Source organism: Oncorhynchus mykiss, chromosome 13 (genome assembly GCF_057628025.1).
Source record: "Oncorhynchus mykiss isolate SJ-2025 chromosome 13, ASM5762802v1, whole genome shotgun sequence".
Classification (NCBI taxonomy): Eukaryota; Metazoa; Chordata; class Actinopteri; order Salmoniformes; family Salmonidae; genus Oncorhynchus; species Oncorhynchus mykiss.
Window position 1 is genome coordinate 46,379,446 of NC_143034.1, and position 18,659 is coordinate 46,398,104.

The 18,659-nt window shown below is 41.6% G+C and overlaps 1 protein-coding gene across 1 annotated transcript; it reads right to left on the reverse strand.

Moving 5' to 3' along the window:
* Positions 1-210: 210 nt before the first annotated feature.
* Positions 211-18,071, reverse strand: LOC110486260 (ras-related protein Rab-5C). Its single transcript, XM_021557713.3, has 6 exons — positions 17,754-18,071; positions 4,907-5,271; positions 3,216-3,367; positions 2,929-3,051; positions 2,603-2,696; positions 211-1,707 (listed from the first exon to the last, which is right to left on the reverse strand). The coding sequence occupies exons 2-6, from the start codon at positions 5,070-5,072 to the stop codon at positions 1,583-1,585; spliced, it is 660 nt and encodes a 219-aa protein (XP_021413388.1). The 5' UTR covers positions 5,073-5,271; positions 17,754-18,071; the 3' UTR covers positions 211-1,582.
* Positions 18,072-18,659: the final 588 nt, after the last annotated feature.

Genomic DNA, 18,659 nt, shown 5'->3' on the forward strand with positions numbered 1-18,659 from the left:
CTGGCTTCTTTTGAGCAGATCTTGATCTATTGAGCAGATCTTAAGCAAGATCGAGAATTAGAGAACAAAGGTTGGAATGACTGGAAACTACTATACGCTCAACATGTTGGTAGAGATACGAATAGCTGTTAGGTGAAATCTAACAGTGAAAAAAATCTACTCAAATACCCATTGTCACACAACAAATGAGAAGACAGGCAGTCAATGAGATACCTTCCCCCTTATTTATTGGTAAATGACAATTTGTTGTTTTGCTTCGTTTTCCCCCTGGCCCCCATCTCACAGCATTGACAGCTGCAGGTACAGTTGTGCTAGTCGTTGATGTCATAACAGACGCAGACTGGTCAGAGGAATCCCGCCCCGATAGGAAAAAGTAACACAAAAAAAAAAAAAAAGTGAAAGAAACTGAAGAGAACGTCTGAAATCACAAGAGGTGAAAGAAGCAGTGCACCCAACACCAGAGACTCTTCAGAAAACAAAAGAGTTGTACACAAAATAAAAAAATACATCTTTACATGACAAAAATAATTGAGGATGACAAAGCATCATGTTGAGATTGGGAAGGTATTGTATTGACAGTAACTACTGATTGGTTACATGTTTGAAGAAAATAATTATACAAATAATAGCAACATACACATCTGTGATTTTGGTCAGGAAAACAACTCTTGCTTCATCCTTTTCGTCATTGTATATGAATGATTCAAAAACATTACATTAATGCTAAAATGACTTATTGGTGACTGATGTTAATGCACTATGCATATGGTTGGATATCATAGATTAATGATTGGAAAACCTTAGGCGGTCTAGTCTTTGAAATCATACTGTTTAACGTGTGCCAAAAATAAGTCAACAATAATAATAACAACGTAATAGTTCAGTTCATCTACACAACTGCTATATCTGGAAGGAAACAACTGTTCTCCTAACTCCTTTTTTGGGGTTGAACACCTCTCTCCCTTCTCTTGCCCAAGGGTGACGATCGGGAACAAGGAAAAATGAAATCATGAGAATTGCTACAGTCACCCACCCCCAAACTAAAATAGGGTTAGAAGTGACAGAAGACATACGTTGAAATACTGTAGCATTATGGTAAAGAAAGATGAGAGCGAGAGAGAGAAAGGAGAGGGCCAAAGAGCCTGTTCATTATTCCTCCCAGTTGAGTTTGATTTTCTTCTTACAGAAATACAGTGAAACAAAAAAATTACAGTGCTCTGTTAAGTGCGATTGGTAAGGATTGATCTTTTCCCCCCCTCCCTAAGTGGGTTGTTGTTTTTTGCCTGGGTGATGTCAGATGTCCATCGTTTGGTTGGTTGGAGATAATGGGTTGTTATGTCCTCGGGCAAGTTAAAACAGTTGTAGGTCGTCATGTTGGTCATAATTGTGTCATTTGTCTGATCATTGGAACCTTGGAGTTGTGTGTTGACAGTTGATTGGCCTGTGAGCTGGTTTGCTTATCAGTTGATCGGTGCATGGTGGTTGGTCAGACCGTCAGTTGGTTTGACCGTGGGATGTGTTTGTCAGCTGGTCTAATCAGTTGGTTGATACTGCAGGTTGGTTGGTGTGTCGGTCCAGTTGGTTAGTTCCCACCACAGCACTTGCTTCCACCAGCCTGTGGGGCGGCTTCCTGCAGGTCCACTCCTGCCCGACCACCGGCCCGGCCACCGGCTCCACCCGCTGGCTCGTTCTTAGGAAGCTTCTTGGCTACAGGAGAAGGACAGAAAGAAAGTAGGAAGCCTTTATGGTTTCTACATATTTCATTTGTTCTGGGAAGAAATGTACACCGAGTATACAAAACATTTTGAACACCTGCTCTTTCCATGACAGACTGACCAGGTGAATCCAGGTGAAAGCTAGGATCCCTTATTGATGTCAATTGTTAAATCCTCTTCAAATCAGTGTAGATGAAGGAGAGACAGGTTAAAGAAGGATCTTTAAGCCTTGAGACAGTTGACATGGATTGTGTATGTGCCATTCAGAGGGTGAATGGGCAAGACAAAAGATTGAAGTTCCTTTGAACAGGGTATGGTAGTAGGTGCCAGGCGCAGCGGTTTGTGTAAAGAACTGCAACGCTGCTGGGTTTCTCACGCTCAACAGTTTCCCGTGTGTATCAACAATGGTCCACCACCCAAAGAACATCCAGCCAACATGACACAACTGTGGAAAGCATTGGAGTCAACATGGGCCAGCATCCCTGTGAAACGCTTGACACCTTGTAGAGTCAATGCCCCCAATGAATTGAGGCTGTTCTGAGGGCAAAAGGATGGGTGCAACTAAAAATTAGGAAAGAGTTTCTAATTAAGCAATAAGGCACCAGGGGTTGTGGTATATGGCCAACATACCACAGCTAAGTGCTTTTCTTAGGCACAATGCCCTGGATACAGCGCTCAGCCGTGGTATATTGGCCATATACCACAAACCCCTAAGGTGCCATATTGCTATTATAAACTGGTTACCAACGTAATCAGAGCAGTAAAAATAAATGTTTCGTCATACCTGTGGTATACGGTCTGATATACCACAGCTGTCAGCCAATCAGGATTCAGGGCTCGAATCACCCAGTTTTATAAATGCACATATAATATTGTGGTACACGTACCTATGGCCATAAAGATCTCATTGACGTTCATGGCCGTCTTGGCTGAAGTCTCCATGAAGAGCAAACTGTTGTCATCTGCGTACGCTTGTGCTTCCTACACAAAAAACAAAGGCAGGACAGAGATCTTTAGAGCTCCATCACAAACATGTCGATACAATAAGTAATAACCCATACGCTTTGAGAGTTCGTGAGCATTCTTGAATATCAACAGAAACTATAAAAATGACATTTCTAGGACATTCTCCTGTTTAAACAAACGTATCATTGACATGTTCCACTAATAGTCCAGTGGGAGCAGCATCTAATTGTTAGGAGTTCCTCAGTACCTGGAAGTCCACAGCTCTTTTGTTGGCCAGGTCAGCTTTGTTCCCTGCCAGTGCAATAACGATATTAGGGCTGGCTTGTCGTTGGAGCTCCTTCACCCAGTTCTTTGCACGTGTGAATGTATCCTGCACAGGAAGAAAAAAAAAAAAAACTTTCTTAACATCATAAAAACATTTGTGATATGATGAAATACATGACAAAGGAAGATTACACAATGGATGTGTGTTTTTCACACAAGAGCTCTATTTATACATCTACAGAAGTGTGAGTTACGAGAGCTGTCACTCACTGTGTTGGTGATGTCATAGACCACGATGGCAGCTTGCGCTCCTCTGTAGTACATAGGGGCCAGGCTGTGATACCGTTCCTGCCCTGCAGTGTCCCAGATCTCAAACTTAACTGTTGTGTCATCCAAGCAGACAGTCTGTGTGAGGAAGGCAGCTGGATGGGTGTAGAGACAAATCAGACTTAGTTTCAGGGTCTATTTTTATTTTGAAGTCTGAAAATGCCCTACACATAGAAAATAAGTGTACATTTTACTTTGCCTGTGCATTTCCTCACAGTGGAGTAATACTCAGTATCTGCACAGGACAGGTATTCTGTTTTCTTCCTTAGATAGGGACAACTATACCCCCTAGGACACCATTTGACAGGGCCGAGTTAAACTAGCACAAGGCAAACATAACCCCCAACAGCCAAGGCCATGAGACAGTTAAGAGGAAACATGAACAGTGGCTTAATGAGAACTCGTGAAGCTACAAAGCCAGCGCTGAGGAGAATTGGGAGCCTTCCAACGTTAGAGAGAGGAGGAAGGGACAATTATGTAAATAAACAAGATCGAATCGCAGAGCACTAAGCACCGGGTAAAAGGTTACTGCGAGAAATGTAGTGAGAGTTAAAAAAAAGTGACGAAGAGAACAAAACATGTGGCTGTCTATTGGCTAATCCATGGAACACAAAGAGAATGCTAATTCAGCCCGTTGTGTCACATGGCTGAGGGAAATGTACAGCAGCACTCATAGAGGAAGCCTGCTCCATACTAAAAGCTCGGTGACCTTTGACCAGACAGCTGACAACCGGTTTTAAAATGTTTTTAAAATGCTGACTCGTCCTAAGGCTTTGGCTAGTGTAAGCACCAAGCATCCTGCCTCTCCAGCCTCACCCTGCTGTTGCTGCGACTCTACTTTATTTATTTATAGGAAGGGTAATGCATAAATCATGAAGAAAGCAATCTAGCTAGTAAACCACTAAAACATCATGGAAATTCCCAACACCCGTGTGTAGGTTTGAAACACTAGGTGAAGCTGAAAATAAATAGTTACTCATTAGTCATTATCCAACTTTTGCAGTGGAATTCTTTGAAATGTTAAAACCAGAAACTTGAGACATCAAGTATTGGCTTCCAGATGGGTAGATATTAGAGCAGTTCCAGGACAGGAAATCCCATTGTTGACCGACTTCCTTCCTGTTTTAAGAGCCCACAGGGAGAGACCCCCTTCTCGCTGCTCCACTCTGACTAGCAAGTCAATACATACCTTATTAGGCAGATGACAAGTACCTCTTTCTCACACTTACCTATTTTCAGTTTTGGTTTGAACATTCTCTATAAGGCTTTCTGTGGCCGGGAGTAAGGACATCCCACTCCTTGTGGCATATTTAAAACTGTCAGTCAGAGGCTCGGCTGCTCATGCAAGAGTCAGGTGATCAGCTGCCAAGAAAAATCTGGTTCTGTAGCTCAAGGTCTACTCCTGACCTGGCCTTGACAACAGCCAGGGTAAGGGCTGCTAGCTAGCAGGAACACAGCTCCGGTTACCAAGGCATTCAAAGTGGTCTTCCTTCAGTCCACTACACATTCTATTTGATCTTTATAACATGATACTGACTCAACACACGGACAGCTGTAAAGCAACACAAAACACTAAGCATGACAGACATAGTCAGAAGAATGACAATCCTAATGCCAACGGCGTGCCTACTCACCTCCGATGGTGCTCTCCTGGTACTCGTGGAACTGGCCCTTGACAAAGCGCAGCACCAAGCTGGATTTGCCCACCGCTGACTCTCCCAGCAGCACCAGCTTGAACTGGCAGATCTTGTTGCTGGCTGCCGCGCCGTTGGTCCGTGCTGGTCCTCCTCGACCTGCCATGCTGCCGAGCAGAGCGCTTCAACGGGGTAAGAGGCTCTTGGTGGAGGATGAGGCTGCCTTGGGCGGAGGACTGGGGCTCTGAAGCGGAGCAGGGACTGGAGCCGAGACAGGGCCAGGTGAGGGTGGGCTAAGCTGGGTCAGGCGAGTCTAGGCCAGGCAGTGAGGGGGCCGGAGGAAGAGGGGACTTCACCTGTGGGAGCTGGAAGAAAGAACCGACTGAGTAATAATATCACTAGTAGGCAGCCAGTGTGACAGGAAAACTTTAGTAAACTAGAGTGCCTTCAGAAAGTATTTATACCCCTTTTTTGTTGTATTACAGCCTGAATTCAACATGGATTAAATAGTTTCTGTTTTCAACCATCTACACAAAATACCCCATAATGACAAAGTGAAAAACATGCTTAGAAATGTTGCTCATTTATTGAAAATTAAATTAAAATCTAATTTACATAAGTATTCACACCCCTGAGTCAATACTTTGTAGAAGCATCTTTTTCATTTTCCACACCTGGTTGTGCAACATTTGCCCATTATTCTTTTTCAAAATTCTTCAAGCTCTGTCAAATTGGTTGTTGATCATTGCAAGACAGCCATTTTTAAAGTGTCTTGCCATACATTTTCAAGTAGATTTAAGTCAAAACTAACTCGGCCACTCAAGAACATTCACTGTCTTCTTGGTAAGCAACTCCAGTGTAGATTTGGACTTGTGTTTTAGGTTATTGTCCTGGTGAATTCATCTCCTAGGGTCAGCAGACAACCAGGTTTTTGTTTAGGATTTTGCCTGTGCTTAGCTCCATTTTGTTTATTTTTTATCCTGAAAGGACTGGAGGATCTTAACAATTACAAGCATACCCATAACATGATGTAGCCTCCACTATGCTTGACAATATGGAGGGTGGTACTCTCTCTTGTATTGGATTTGCCCCAAACATAACATTTTGTATTCAGAATAAAAAGTAAATGCTTTGCCATATTTTTTGCAGTGTTACTTTAGTGTCTTGTTGCAAACAGGATGTACGATTTGGAATATTTTTTACTCTGTACAGGCTTCCGTCTATTCACTCTGTCAATTACGTTAGTATTGTGGAGTAACTACAATGTTGTTGAGCCATCTTCAGTTGTCTCCCATCACAGCCATTAAATACTCTGTTTTAAAGTTACCATTGGACTCATGGTGAAATCCCAGAGTGGTTTCCTTCCTCTCCGGCAACCGAGTTAGGAAGGTCGCCTGTATTTTACTAGTGACTGGGTGTATTGATACACCAGTCAAAGTGTAATTAATAACTTCACCATGCTCAAAGGGATAGTCAATTACTTGATTCTTTTTTTTTACCCATCTACCAATAGGTTCCCTTCTTTGCAAAGCATTGGAAAGGGACCTTACAAATAATTGTGTGTGTGGGGTACAGAGATAAGGTAGTCATTCAAAAATCAGGTTAAACACTTATTGCACCCAGAGTGAATCCATGCAACTTGTGACTTGTTAAACAAATGTTTACTCCAGAACTTATTTAGGTTTGCCATAACAAAAGGGTTGAATACTTATTGATTCAAGACATTTTCAAATTCCAGGCTGTATCACAACCGGCCGTAATTGGGAGTCCCATAGGTCGGCGCACAATTGGCCCAGCGTCGTTAGGGTTTGGCCGGGGTAGGCAGTCATTGTAAATAATCATTTGACTTGCCTAGTTAAATAAAAAGGTTAAATAAATGTTTCAAAATAAATGAAAAACAAATCTTTCCAAGTTAGCTACTCCCGCAAGTGTCTGGTATAAACCAATCTACTTTCATGTTCCAGTGTTGAGTCCTTTGTATCTTAACCTTTGACTGGGCTTATTATTCAGGTTCAAACAAACCTTTAAAAAATGTGCATCACTTACTCATTAAATCCCAGAAATGCCTCAAATTAATGTCTAGCAGACTAATTGCTCCAGTTCAGTGTTGTAAATCAATAATGTTCTGATAAACACTATTGGTCGAGGAACATCTCAGTGCTTCTGAATGCCATGGTTTGACAAGAAAACAGTCCAAATGTTTAAATTAAGGTTATTTTCTGATTGGCCTACTGGAAACCCCCATTGTGGCCTGGACGTCTGTTTGAATGGGGCTGGACAGGGAGATAAGCCCTGTCCTATTCTCTCAATTATATTTACTTTAGACTCAACAGTCAAACACAGCAGTGAAGGAAATGTCCTGTGGTCCTGTCTAAAGCAACATTTAGATACACAGATTGGGTCATGATGAGTACGACCACAATTAACCATGAACATTTACAATCATGACGCTTGAACGCCAAATCAGGGGGGGGACGGGGACGCGCCCCACCCCCCCAGACCTCTGTCTAGACACATTAGCCTAAAGCGGCGTTCAACTGTGTTCACATCCAACCCAATGCAACCTGTGTGTGTGTGTGTGTGTGTTCTCAGAGACCACAGAGCTGAGGACCACAGTGAAAATACAGAACAGGAACTGATAGTCTGAGGAACTGATAGTCTGCTTGCCCCAAGGACTCCTGTTTCTGTGTTTACAATCCACCTTGGGCCTGCACACATCCATCTTAACGTCGATAGGTCCACGTTAGTCACAGGATGATGCGCAGATTGTATTCTTATGGTTGGGCCAGTGTACTCAGAGTCCAAGTGTTGTTCTTTACATTGACTGTGGAATATGACTACAGTAAGAAAAACTTTAAACAACACATCTTCCATTGTGCTACTTTACACGGTCAGTCAGCTTCTGCTTGGTGAAAGGGACAGGGCACGGAATGACTATCAAAGCAGGAAGTGAACATTGCAGAAGGACAGAGTAGCACAGACAGAGTTGGCCCGTTACACTAAGCCATTAACTGTTAGGACAACCAGCCTAGGTTAGCCCACAATGCTAAAATCCATAATTAAGTGTGAAACATCACAATAACGTCACAAAATAGGTCTACATGACACTACAGTGTATAGGTTTATACTATAGGCCTGTCTTTCAACAGTGAGTGCAGATTGAAAGAACACACTTGACTAGAGGGGGAGAGTAATATCTGGGGGGGTGTACAGTTTTCTGGAAGTCTACACAGTCATGGGGGTGATAATAAATTGCAATTTTAAAGCAAATTTTCTACAGTTCTACACATTTTGCCATCGCTTATGCCGTGTTCTTACAGTGACTCAAACAAAACTAAATCAATGAGGGTCCCATGGCATATTCAGTTTATTTTTTCCCCCACAATTCTCATTTTCTTCATTTTTAATTTAAAAACTATATATATAAAAAAAATAATTAAAAAACAGGTTTCCGTTTTGCAGTCTCTTTTTATTACTATTAAAAATTGTAACAAAAATTGGACGTTTTAAATTGCACAACAATGCTTAAAGACATCGACATTTTTTAAATGCAAGTGTGCACCAGCAAGAGACTTGTTTGGTTAGCAACATTTCTGTAGTGCTCATGTGATTGGCCATTTGTTTTGTATACTCTGCACTGGATTGATAAAATAATCATGAAATCATTCTGCCAGGTGGCTACTTTGTAGATAACATTTAATTGACAATGTTTTTGGGGAAGCCATCTCTACCAGAAGACTTATCATTAGCATCTACGCTACACGGCCATACAAAGTGGAGACATATGCGCGCACACACAGTTTCAGAAAGTTGCAGGAAAATACAAAATCACCAATGCATTTAGTTCATGTCTTATGATCAACTTGGGCAAATTAATACATTTTCTAATAAGTTCAATACATTTTTGGGAATATTGTTGAATTCTGTTTTATTTTCTGGATTCCGTGATTCCGTCCACAACATGGATTTTATAGGGTCCTGGTTAAGGAGCGAGAGAGGGGTAGGCCAGCCAGAGTAGGGTTGCTGTTGGCACTCAGTCTTTCCCAGGCCAGGCAAGGCTCTAATCTTCTGCATGTGACAGAAGATCACACTGTGTGGGTACCACACACTGGCCTGAGAGGGTCAGCCCAGCACAGAGCAGACAGTACAGCAAGGTAGCACACCAAAGGCCTAGACTACTGCCACATACACACCATCCGAGGGATTCCTAGACAGACCACAGTGAGTGTGGAGAGAAACAGCTGCATGTTCATTGGGTCAACATGTACGTGCTAATATGACGAAGCCGAGGTGCAAACGAGAGGAAGTTGTAACAAAGCCAACATAGACCAAGACTGTGGAACTAAAGCCCAATGTCCTTGTGTTTCTGAGAAGAACGTAGAAACATCCTGGTATCTCTTCTAATTAAGCTCCCGAGTGGCGCAGCGGTCTAAGGAACTGCATCTCAGTGCAAAAGACGAGTCACTGCAGTTCCTTGTTCGAAACCAGGCTGCATCACATCCGGCCGTAAAGTCCCATAAGGCGGCGCACAATTGGTCCAGTGTCGTCCAGGTTTGGCCTGGAGTAGGCCATCATTGTAAATAAGAATTTGTTCTTAACCTTTTATTTAACTAGGCATGTCAGTTAACAAAAAAAGAAATACAAAAGCTAGCCTAAACAGGTCACTTCTGTCAAACGTTGAGGCACTTTTCACACAACCCGTTTACCCTTACCAGTATGTATACCATTCTAAGGCAAAACAACAGGTGTGACTGCTCTCCAACCCTGATAGTCTACTACACACACTATGGAAATGAAGAGGTCAGCATGCCTCACTGCCCCAGGACAAGGCTCCGTAGCCAAGGACTGGGAGAAGAGGGGAGGAAGGCTGGGGTGATTCCCAGCCTGAGATAAGGGCTTCAGAAACAAACAGGATAAGAGTGAAAGAACATTTAACCTAGGCTAGTCATATGTGAGGCCATATTGTATATTAGTGTCAGTAACACTGATGTTAACACTCAATATAATATAAACACAGAGGACAAATAACTGAAAATCTGAGCAGCATCAAAAGCCCATGTTCAATCCACCATCATAAACCAAAACAGTGGATTTAGGCCTAAGAGTTTAGGACATGGTTATTGAACAGTATAGTGAACAGGACGGCACACAATTGGCCCAGCGTCGTCCGGGTTTGGCCAGGGTAGAGCGTCATTAACTGACTTGCCTAGTTGAATAAAATAAAAAATACAAATTATCCTTGGTAATATGATTGACTGATTGCTAGAGGGCTGCAGTGGCTGGCCCAACACTCACACACTCCTGTTCTGAGAGTCACTCAGAGCAGCATCCTGCTTCTAAGCAGCTCTCTGCTGGCATCTTTAATGGGCTCTGGAGACCTCTACACACTGAAGTGGGTCAGAGAGATGAAGGGGAGAGAGGCTGGGTCAAAGAGAGAGTAGGCGAGAGGGATGGAGAGAAAGGTAGGAAGAGACGGTGAAATATTCATACAGCCTCCCGTGGGCTTTGCTGCTAGCTTGATATCCAAGCACTTAGTAAAACACAGCCACTGAGAACTGGTAGCAACACACACACACACAATTAACTACATACAGATATTGCATGCATTGCCCCCATGATGCAACAGTTTCTCACTCGCATGCATAGGGTAGATTTTAACGCTATACAAGACAACGCATGCACAGATATAGCAAATGAAGAAGCCACGTTCATGATGGACAAACCGACTCCGCGTGTGCACGTTGGTTTTGTCTATCCCCACCAGACGCGTTTCATGCAGGTTCAAATACCAAAAGCAACTATATTAATTTGGGGTCAGGTAAAAACACACATGAAACATGATTGGACATTTAGCTAGCTAGCTTGCTGTTGCTAGGTAATTGGTCCTGGAAGATAAAACGGTGGGTTGTTATTTTACCTGAAATACACATGGCCCTTTTTTGTTTTGCCGGATCTTTCACATGGCGGTTGGCAATCAACTTTAGATGGGAGGTAGTTGGGAGAGGCGGGACTTGCAGTGCACCAAGAGTCTAAAATAGAACCAAGTTCTATTAGCGCCTGGCTACGCAGACGCACGTTTACGCACGCCAGCACTTTGGATTAAATGATTGAATAACAAAATGTACACATTCATGTTATTCAACATGGTCAGTTTTGTCAGAATGTTATGTTAAGTCTGGAAAAGAGTGTGTGGGAGAGGGGGAAATTCTCAGTAACTTCAGTTTCTATTTACCATCACCTTGTGGGTTTCCTCTTATACTTGACATCCCAAACATTTCACACACACACAATGACTGGTCCACCCAACTGGCCTTAAGTTAGCTAACATTTGAAGTACCCACTCTCATATTTAGCCATGAACCCCATCTGCTATTCCCCACACTACTCTGAACTAGGGCCAGGACCCTACCACTATTGCAATACTCGTTAGTATCGTGGCAACGAATTAAAACAAAGTGGATTTAACTTGAGGAAAATAGCCATAATGTTGGAAACAAACATCTTATGTTGTCATCCAGAGTCACATTTATTTTCCAAGCTATAGCACACAATATTTTAAATGCAGCAGGTTTTTGAAGAAACAAAGAGTTAGATCTGCTTCGTGTTTTCATTTTTGACATTGAAAACATATCCTGGTATCGTCCCGGCCCTACTCTTAACCTCAGAGCCCTCACAGCCAACCCCATTATTGACCACAACTGGCCTAAAGGTATGCTTCAGTCACAGCTCACAGTCCCACTGTGCTCTGCTGTCAGGTACAACTTAGCCTGGGTGCCGGTTAGTTTCTGCTCTCTTGTCAACTCGTTATGGAATTGTCATACCAAACATTGCTGAAAGACTTGTCAATGACATTGGATTAGGCAAAAACACATCTAGAATCAGGCTACGTAAAACTCCTAGGCCCGTGCTGTTCATGGTAATCAGCAAGGGGTGAAATGGGTGATGATCAGAAAGAGCAACAGATGCTACTGGACTGGACAGAATGAAACAACATATTAGAATATTTATTTATTTATTTGACCTTTATTTAACCAGGCAAGTCAGTTAATAACAAATTCTTATTTTAAATGACAGCCTAGGAACAGTGGGTTAACTACCTTGTTCAGGGGCAGATCGACAGATTTATTTTTACCTTGTCAGCTCGGGGATTTGATCTTGCAACCTTTCGGTTACTAGTCCAACGCTCTAACCACTAGGCAACCTATTGTAAGCACTGCTAACAATACACACCACCATAGGCATATGAGCTGTGTTCCCAAAGGACAATTCAAACTAGAGGTCGACCGATTAAATCGGAATGGCCAATTAATTAGGGCCGATTTCAAGTTCAGAACAATCGGAAATTGGTATTTTTGGACGCCGATTTGTTAAATGTATTTTTATACCTTTATTTAACTAGGCAAGTCAGTTAAGAACACATTCTTATTTTCAATGACGGCCTAGGAACGATGGGTTAACTGCCTTGTTCGGGGGCAGATGGACAGATTTCACCTTGTCAGCTCGGGGGATGCAATCTTGCCTTACCGTTAACTAGTCCAATGCTATAACCACCTGCCTCTCTCTCATTGCACTCCACAAGGAGCCTGCTTGTTACGCAAATGTAGTAGAAGCCAAGGTAAGTTGCTAGCTAGCATTAAACTTATCTTATAAAAAACAATCAATCATAATCACTAGTTAACTACACATGGTTGATGATATTACTTGTTTATCTAGCGTGTCCTGCATTGCATATAATCGATGCAACGCTGGGGGATGATTTAACAAAAGTGCATTTGCGCAAAAAAAAAAGCACAATCATTGGACGACTGTACCTAACCATAAACACCAATGCCTTTCTTAAAATCAATACACAGAAGTATATATTTTTGCATATTTAGCTAAAAGAAATCCAGGTTAGCAGGCAATATTAACCAGGTGAAATTGTGTCACTTCTCTTGCGTTCATTGCACGTAGAGTCAGGGTATATGCAACAGTTTGGGCAGCCTGGCTCATTGTGAACTAATTTGCCAGAATTTTACATAATTATGACATAACATTGAAGGTTGTGCAATGTAACAGCAGTATTTAGTCTTAGGGATGCCACCCGTTAGATAAAATACGGAACAGTTCCGTATTTCACTGAAATAATAAACGTTTTGTTTTCGAAATGATAGTTTCCGGATTCAGCCATATTAATGACAAAAGGCTTGTATTTCTGTGTGTTATGTCATAATTAAGTCTATAATTTGATAGAGCAGTCTGACTGAGCAGTGGTAGGCAGCTCATTCATTCAAACTGCACTTTAGTACGTTTTACCAGCAGCTCTTCGCAAGCACAGCGCTGTTTATGACTTCAAGCCTATCAGCCTAATGGCTGGTGTAACCGATGTGAAATGGCTAGCTAGTTAGCGCTAATAGCGTTTCAAACGTCACTCGCTCTGAGACTTGGAGTAGTTATTCCCCTTGCTCTGCAAGGGCCGCGGCTTTTGTGGAGCGATGGGTAACGCTGCTTCGAATGTGGCTGTTATCGATGTGTTCCTGGTTTGAGCCCAGGTAGGGGCGAGGAGAGGGATGGAAGCTATACTGTTACACTGGCAATACTATAGTGCCTATAAGAACATCCAATAGTCAAAGGTATATGAAATACAAATGGTATAGAGAGAAATAGTCCTATAAATTCTATATTAACTACAACCTAAAACCTCTTACCTTGGAAAATTGAAGTCTCATGTTAAAAAGAACCACCAACTTTCCTATGTTCTCATGTTCTTAACAAGGAACTCAAACGTTAGCTTTTTTACATGGCACATATTGCACTTTCTTCTCCAACACTTTGTTTTTGCATTATTTAAACCAAATTGAACATGTTTCATTATTTATTTGAGGTTAAATTGATTTTTATTGATGTATTATATTAAGTTCAAATAAGTGTTCATTCAGTATTGTTGCAATTGTCATTATTACAAATAAATAAAAACATTATTTTTTAAATTGGCCGATTAATCGGTATCGGCTTTTTTGGTCCTCCAATAAATCGGCGTTGAAAAATCATAATCGGTCGACCTCTAATTCAAACAGACTCCCACTCCTAGACTCCAGTTGAAACATCAGCTAGCCCATTTCCTGGCACAGCCATTATCTACAGATGTGGCGGCGTGTGACTGTGTCAATGTGCATTCGTCATCAATGCCATGGAATTAGTGGTGCAACAAGCTGTCAGGCAGGCATAATTAATTTAACCAGTTACCTAGGAATAAGTGGTGACATGACAACAGGTTCTCTGAACTCCAAGGGTGGAGGGACCAGAGGAATTAGATGTAACAGGGAGGGAGGGTGGAGCTAGCAGCAGCCATACCAGTCTGCATCCCGGTATTAGCTTGGCTTTCATCTGAAGTATAAAAGGGTTGGGCCTGCATGGGAAACCGTCAGGGAGGATAAACCCAGCGACAGAAGAGAAAGCGAGACACCCCAATCGAGTAGCACAGCAGACAATTTCAATATGTATGCAAGAGAAACGATAGCCTAATGACTAAGGGATGGGTCAGTTGGAAGAGGAAAGGAATGGTGACTAAGGCTGAGTATAGACAGGCAGTCCAAATTCCTTTATTTTTTTTCCACTCATTGGTATTTTGACCAATCAGATCAGCTCTAAAAATGATCTGATGTGAAAAGATCTGATGTGATTGGTCAAAAGACCAATGGGTGAAAAAAATATCAGAATTGGGCTGCCTGTCTAAACACAGCCTAAATCTCTGGGAATGCAAACAGGATACACATCACTAGCAAATGGGGGCAGGCAAGGGGGAAATAATTTCCTTCTCTTTCTGGCTCCCTCTGTGTGTGAAACATGACAGCCAAGCAAAAGCCTGTGCAATACAATTCTACTCCACTCTACTCCGATAATTTTGGCCTACCACGTTAAAGGGAAATATAGCCAACAAGTTGTGGAAAAAGACAACCGTTTCAGAGTTAATTGAAAATAAAGCCATTGTTGATTAAGACGAGAAAATTCCTCAAAAAAAGTGTCTATTGAACCATATGGTCCATCTACTAGAATCTCGTGGACAATATGGACACAGATCTTTTAATATATTTTTTTATGAATACTAATATGTATAATTAAAGTATAAATTACCAAACTTACCAGGTAATCTATGACCAAAAATGACCAAAGATTCAGGTGACGGTTTTAAATTACCGGTAGCTTTGCAATCCTAAGTGAGATAAAAAAGCATCTGTTTTTGCATAAGCCTACTAGACTAAACCCCAACCCCCCCATTCAGTTTGAGCATGGGACTAGTGGGAGAGATAAGAACCCCAGACAGGGGCTCAGCTGCAGAGATAAAGGGTCAGGGTGGGGTTAGTGGGTGTCTCATCTGGCTGCAAGGAAGCACACACTTAATGATTAATGACTCAAACTTAAAGAAATTATTTCCCATTTGTTTAGGCCTAAATTGTGGTTTAATCAATAGGGGCCATACATTGATCTTGTAAGTCTCAAACAAGTCTGGTAGCAAACTGACCAGTAACCCACTCTGCACATAGAACTCTTCAGCTCGGGTAATAGAAAAAAGTCGCACCTACAGTATATCTTCAGTCTTTTGAGGAGTAATCAGATTGACCCGTTGTGAATGGGCATGCTTCTCCTCCTACACACCCGATTCATTCATTCCTCCATTGACTCCAATGCATTACAACCTTTCTGACCACACTAACGCATACCAATTAGGCTTACTTGGGATTAAACATTGAAAAGGGTTGGGTCTCACGCAGATGTGTTATTTTACTCGCCATTCTGTCAGGAATATTTGGAAATATCAGAGAAACTTTCTTAACTAGCCATACAACACCAAATCAAAAACATTTCATGCCACCTAGTAAGATTACCTTTTATAATGTTTGCATGTGTCAAAATGTGTCACCACTCTCTAAGGACAAGGTCCACACCATAACATGGCAGCAGCTGAGGCAAGTTATTAAAAATCCATTCTCTAGTCCTGTTATTAAGCCATAACACACCAATGAGTTTCCAATGAGGATTTACCCTGGTGTTTACCCAAAAGACACAAACCCATTCCACTTTTCAGCCTGCATTTACATAACAATGTTTAAAATGTGAACTTTAACAGCTTCCTACAAAGAAACGGTCTTGAATGATGCAGAGGTTGACTCTGCTTGCCCAAAGTCTTAGTGTCTCACTCCTGATAGAAACTCAATTACACTAGAGCTTACATTAATGTGGCACTTCAGTCTCCTTCTCACCCCATTTAACAAATGACTTACGTAACAAAAGGTACATCTCAAGACAAGTTGGTTATTTGAAATCAGCTGTATAGTGCAAAGGCAAAAACATGCACCCAGGGTTTGGGAAACTCTGCACTAAGATATGCAATGACTGACATTACGAGGAAACCGGACAACGCACTACCCAATTCCATAGTTGTACATTCTACTATTACAACTTTCAGGAGTAAGTAGAAAGCCGAACTGAGTTCTGGGGGACTCCCGTGCCCACCCCCCTGCCATAGATGACCTGCAGCAAAGGTGAAGGAGTGAACAAGGGTACAGGACTGATGAGACACAGTAAGGTATGAGGGACACCACATTCCACCAGAGAAAAGGAGGCATGCATTCATACAAAAGTAACATGACACAGACAGACTCACACGATGAGGGCTACATCAGACAACTGACCTACCTGTACCACCATTGACACACCAAGTACAGACCAAAACTGTAACTCAGCATTGATGGCATAAAAAATTATGAGCCTAATTAGAGACAGCCATGGACTTTGAACTCCAATTATGCGAGATATGCTTTGAGACCTAGCTAAGTAAACGATTATTTTTATTTTATTTATTTGACCTTTATTTAACTAGGTAAGTCAGTTAAGAACACATTCTTATTTTTCAATGACGGCCTAGGAACTGTGGGTTAACTGCCTGTTCAGGGGCAGAACGACAGATTTGTACCTTGCTAGCTCGGGGATTTGAACTTACAACCTTCCGGTTACTAGTCCAACGCTCTAACCACTAGGCTAACGTAACGTAAATTAACGTAAATTACCTGGTGACATGTGGGTTTCTGCAAGATGGAATGTAATTCGTTTTCATTACCAGGCAGAAACCATAAATAGCTATTAAGTTGGTGGATTTCAAACTTCCTCATACTATCGGTCATCACCGCTGACACCAATGGCAATGAGCTAAGATACTCTGTTGAAAGCTTGAAATCAACATATGAAAGGTTTATAAAATGTATTGGACCAAAAGGAAAATCTACTCGCTATATAGTTAGTTAGCTGTCAGTTAAAGGCTAACTAGGTATGAAATATAAATACAAATCTAACACGACATATCTGTAATTTAGCTAGCTAGCCCACCAAGTTACAGTAACTAGCTAGCTTTTTAAAGCCATCATTTTTAAAAATTGTTATATAATGTCAATAAGAGCTAAAGTTGAGTAGCTAGTTAGCTGAGCAGACAACGACAAAAATATGTCTACTGTAAATTAACGTTACTGCCAGTAAAAACAAAATAGGACGACACTGACGAAAGCTAGCTAACGCTAACTAACTTGGCTAAGTTTATGATGACATCACAAAGAAAAGACGGGGTAAACCAAACATCTAAAGATAAATAACTATTTGGTCAAATTATGAACAAAGCGTGTTATTGTTTGCTAACTAGTTACCTCATTAAATATCTGGACAAGTAATCAGTCCCATTTAACATATCAATCTGACAGTCGTTAGCTAGCGACGTATCTCTGGCTAGGTAGCTAGCTAACGTTAGTTTACTGGCTGGTTGCTTGAGCAAAATTTGACAGTGGAAATCTGAACCAAAATAGTATAGTTTACAGCTTACCGTTAAAGGCAAAGGTCAAACATGCGTTCCCTTTTCTTCGTATACACTCACTTTCCACAATTTCGACTTTGACGACTTTTCTCTATCACAGCTCACTACGACTGCTCAACACATAGGCCCCGGCCTTCACTTCTGCTTAGAGCATTTTTTCCGGGATCCTCCCACTTCCCGAAGGTGTGGCTTCCCTCTGATTGTGTCGTTGGGAACCTGGGAACTGTAGTCTACTAAATCAATGAACACAAATTTGGTCAGGGCTGATTATTTAGGAGTCGTCTCCGTAGACAGACTTGTTGGCTCCCACAATGTATCAATGCAACTGATTTGGCTTATGATCGGGTTTACGAGACTAATTTAGGAGTGGCAAGCAGTGGCATTCCCCAGCGCAATATAAAAACCATATCCGAGATTTTTTTAAAGATATATAAAAAAAAACATCCAACTAGCGTTTACACAAGCAGCCCAGTTCTGATATTTTGTACACTCATTTGTATTTTAACCAATCACATCAGATATTTTAAAATCAGATCTTTTTCAGAGCTGATATTTTTGGTCAAAAGAAACACTCCTGGCAATCAACTACTCACTCACATTCGGTCCCATAGTTTTTCAAATGTATTTAATAAAATATTTGCTTTAAATGTATAACCATCTGGTGGCGCTAAAGACCATGATATTTGCCATCACCTGACATCAGTTCAGATCTACATTTTGTTCATAAAAGTAAACTCATTGGCCCAAACGTGTGTTTGGGCATGTTGTGGGCATCAAATGCAGAAGCCCCCGTATTTTAGGGCGGGTTTATCTAAAGCCATTGGTCTAGCTAAAGAGATATTGTTGGATGTTGAGTGATTGACTAACAATATTTATGTAATTGTGCACCACTACTGTGACCTGCTCAGTTTAACC

Coding starts and splice junctions, on each gene's coding strand:
- LOC110486260 (XM_021557713.3), bottom strand. CDS start 5,072: ATGGCAGGTCGAGGAGGACCAGCACGGACCAACGGCGCGGCAGCCAGC. Junction 3,368..4,906: donor CCAGGAGAGCACCATCGGAG/GTGAGTAGGCAC, acceptor ACACCCATCCAG/CTGCCTTCCTCACACAGACT. Junction 3,052..3,215: donor TCTATGACATCACCAACACA/GTGAGTGACAGC, acceptor CTTCCTGTGCAG/GATACATTCACACGTGCAAA.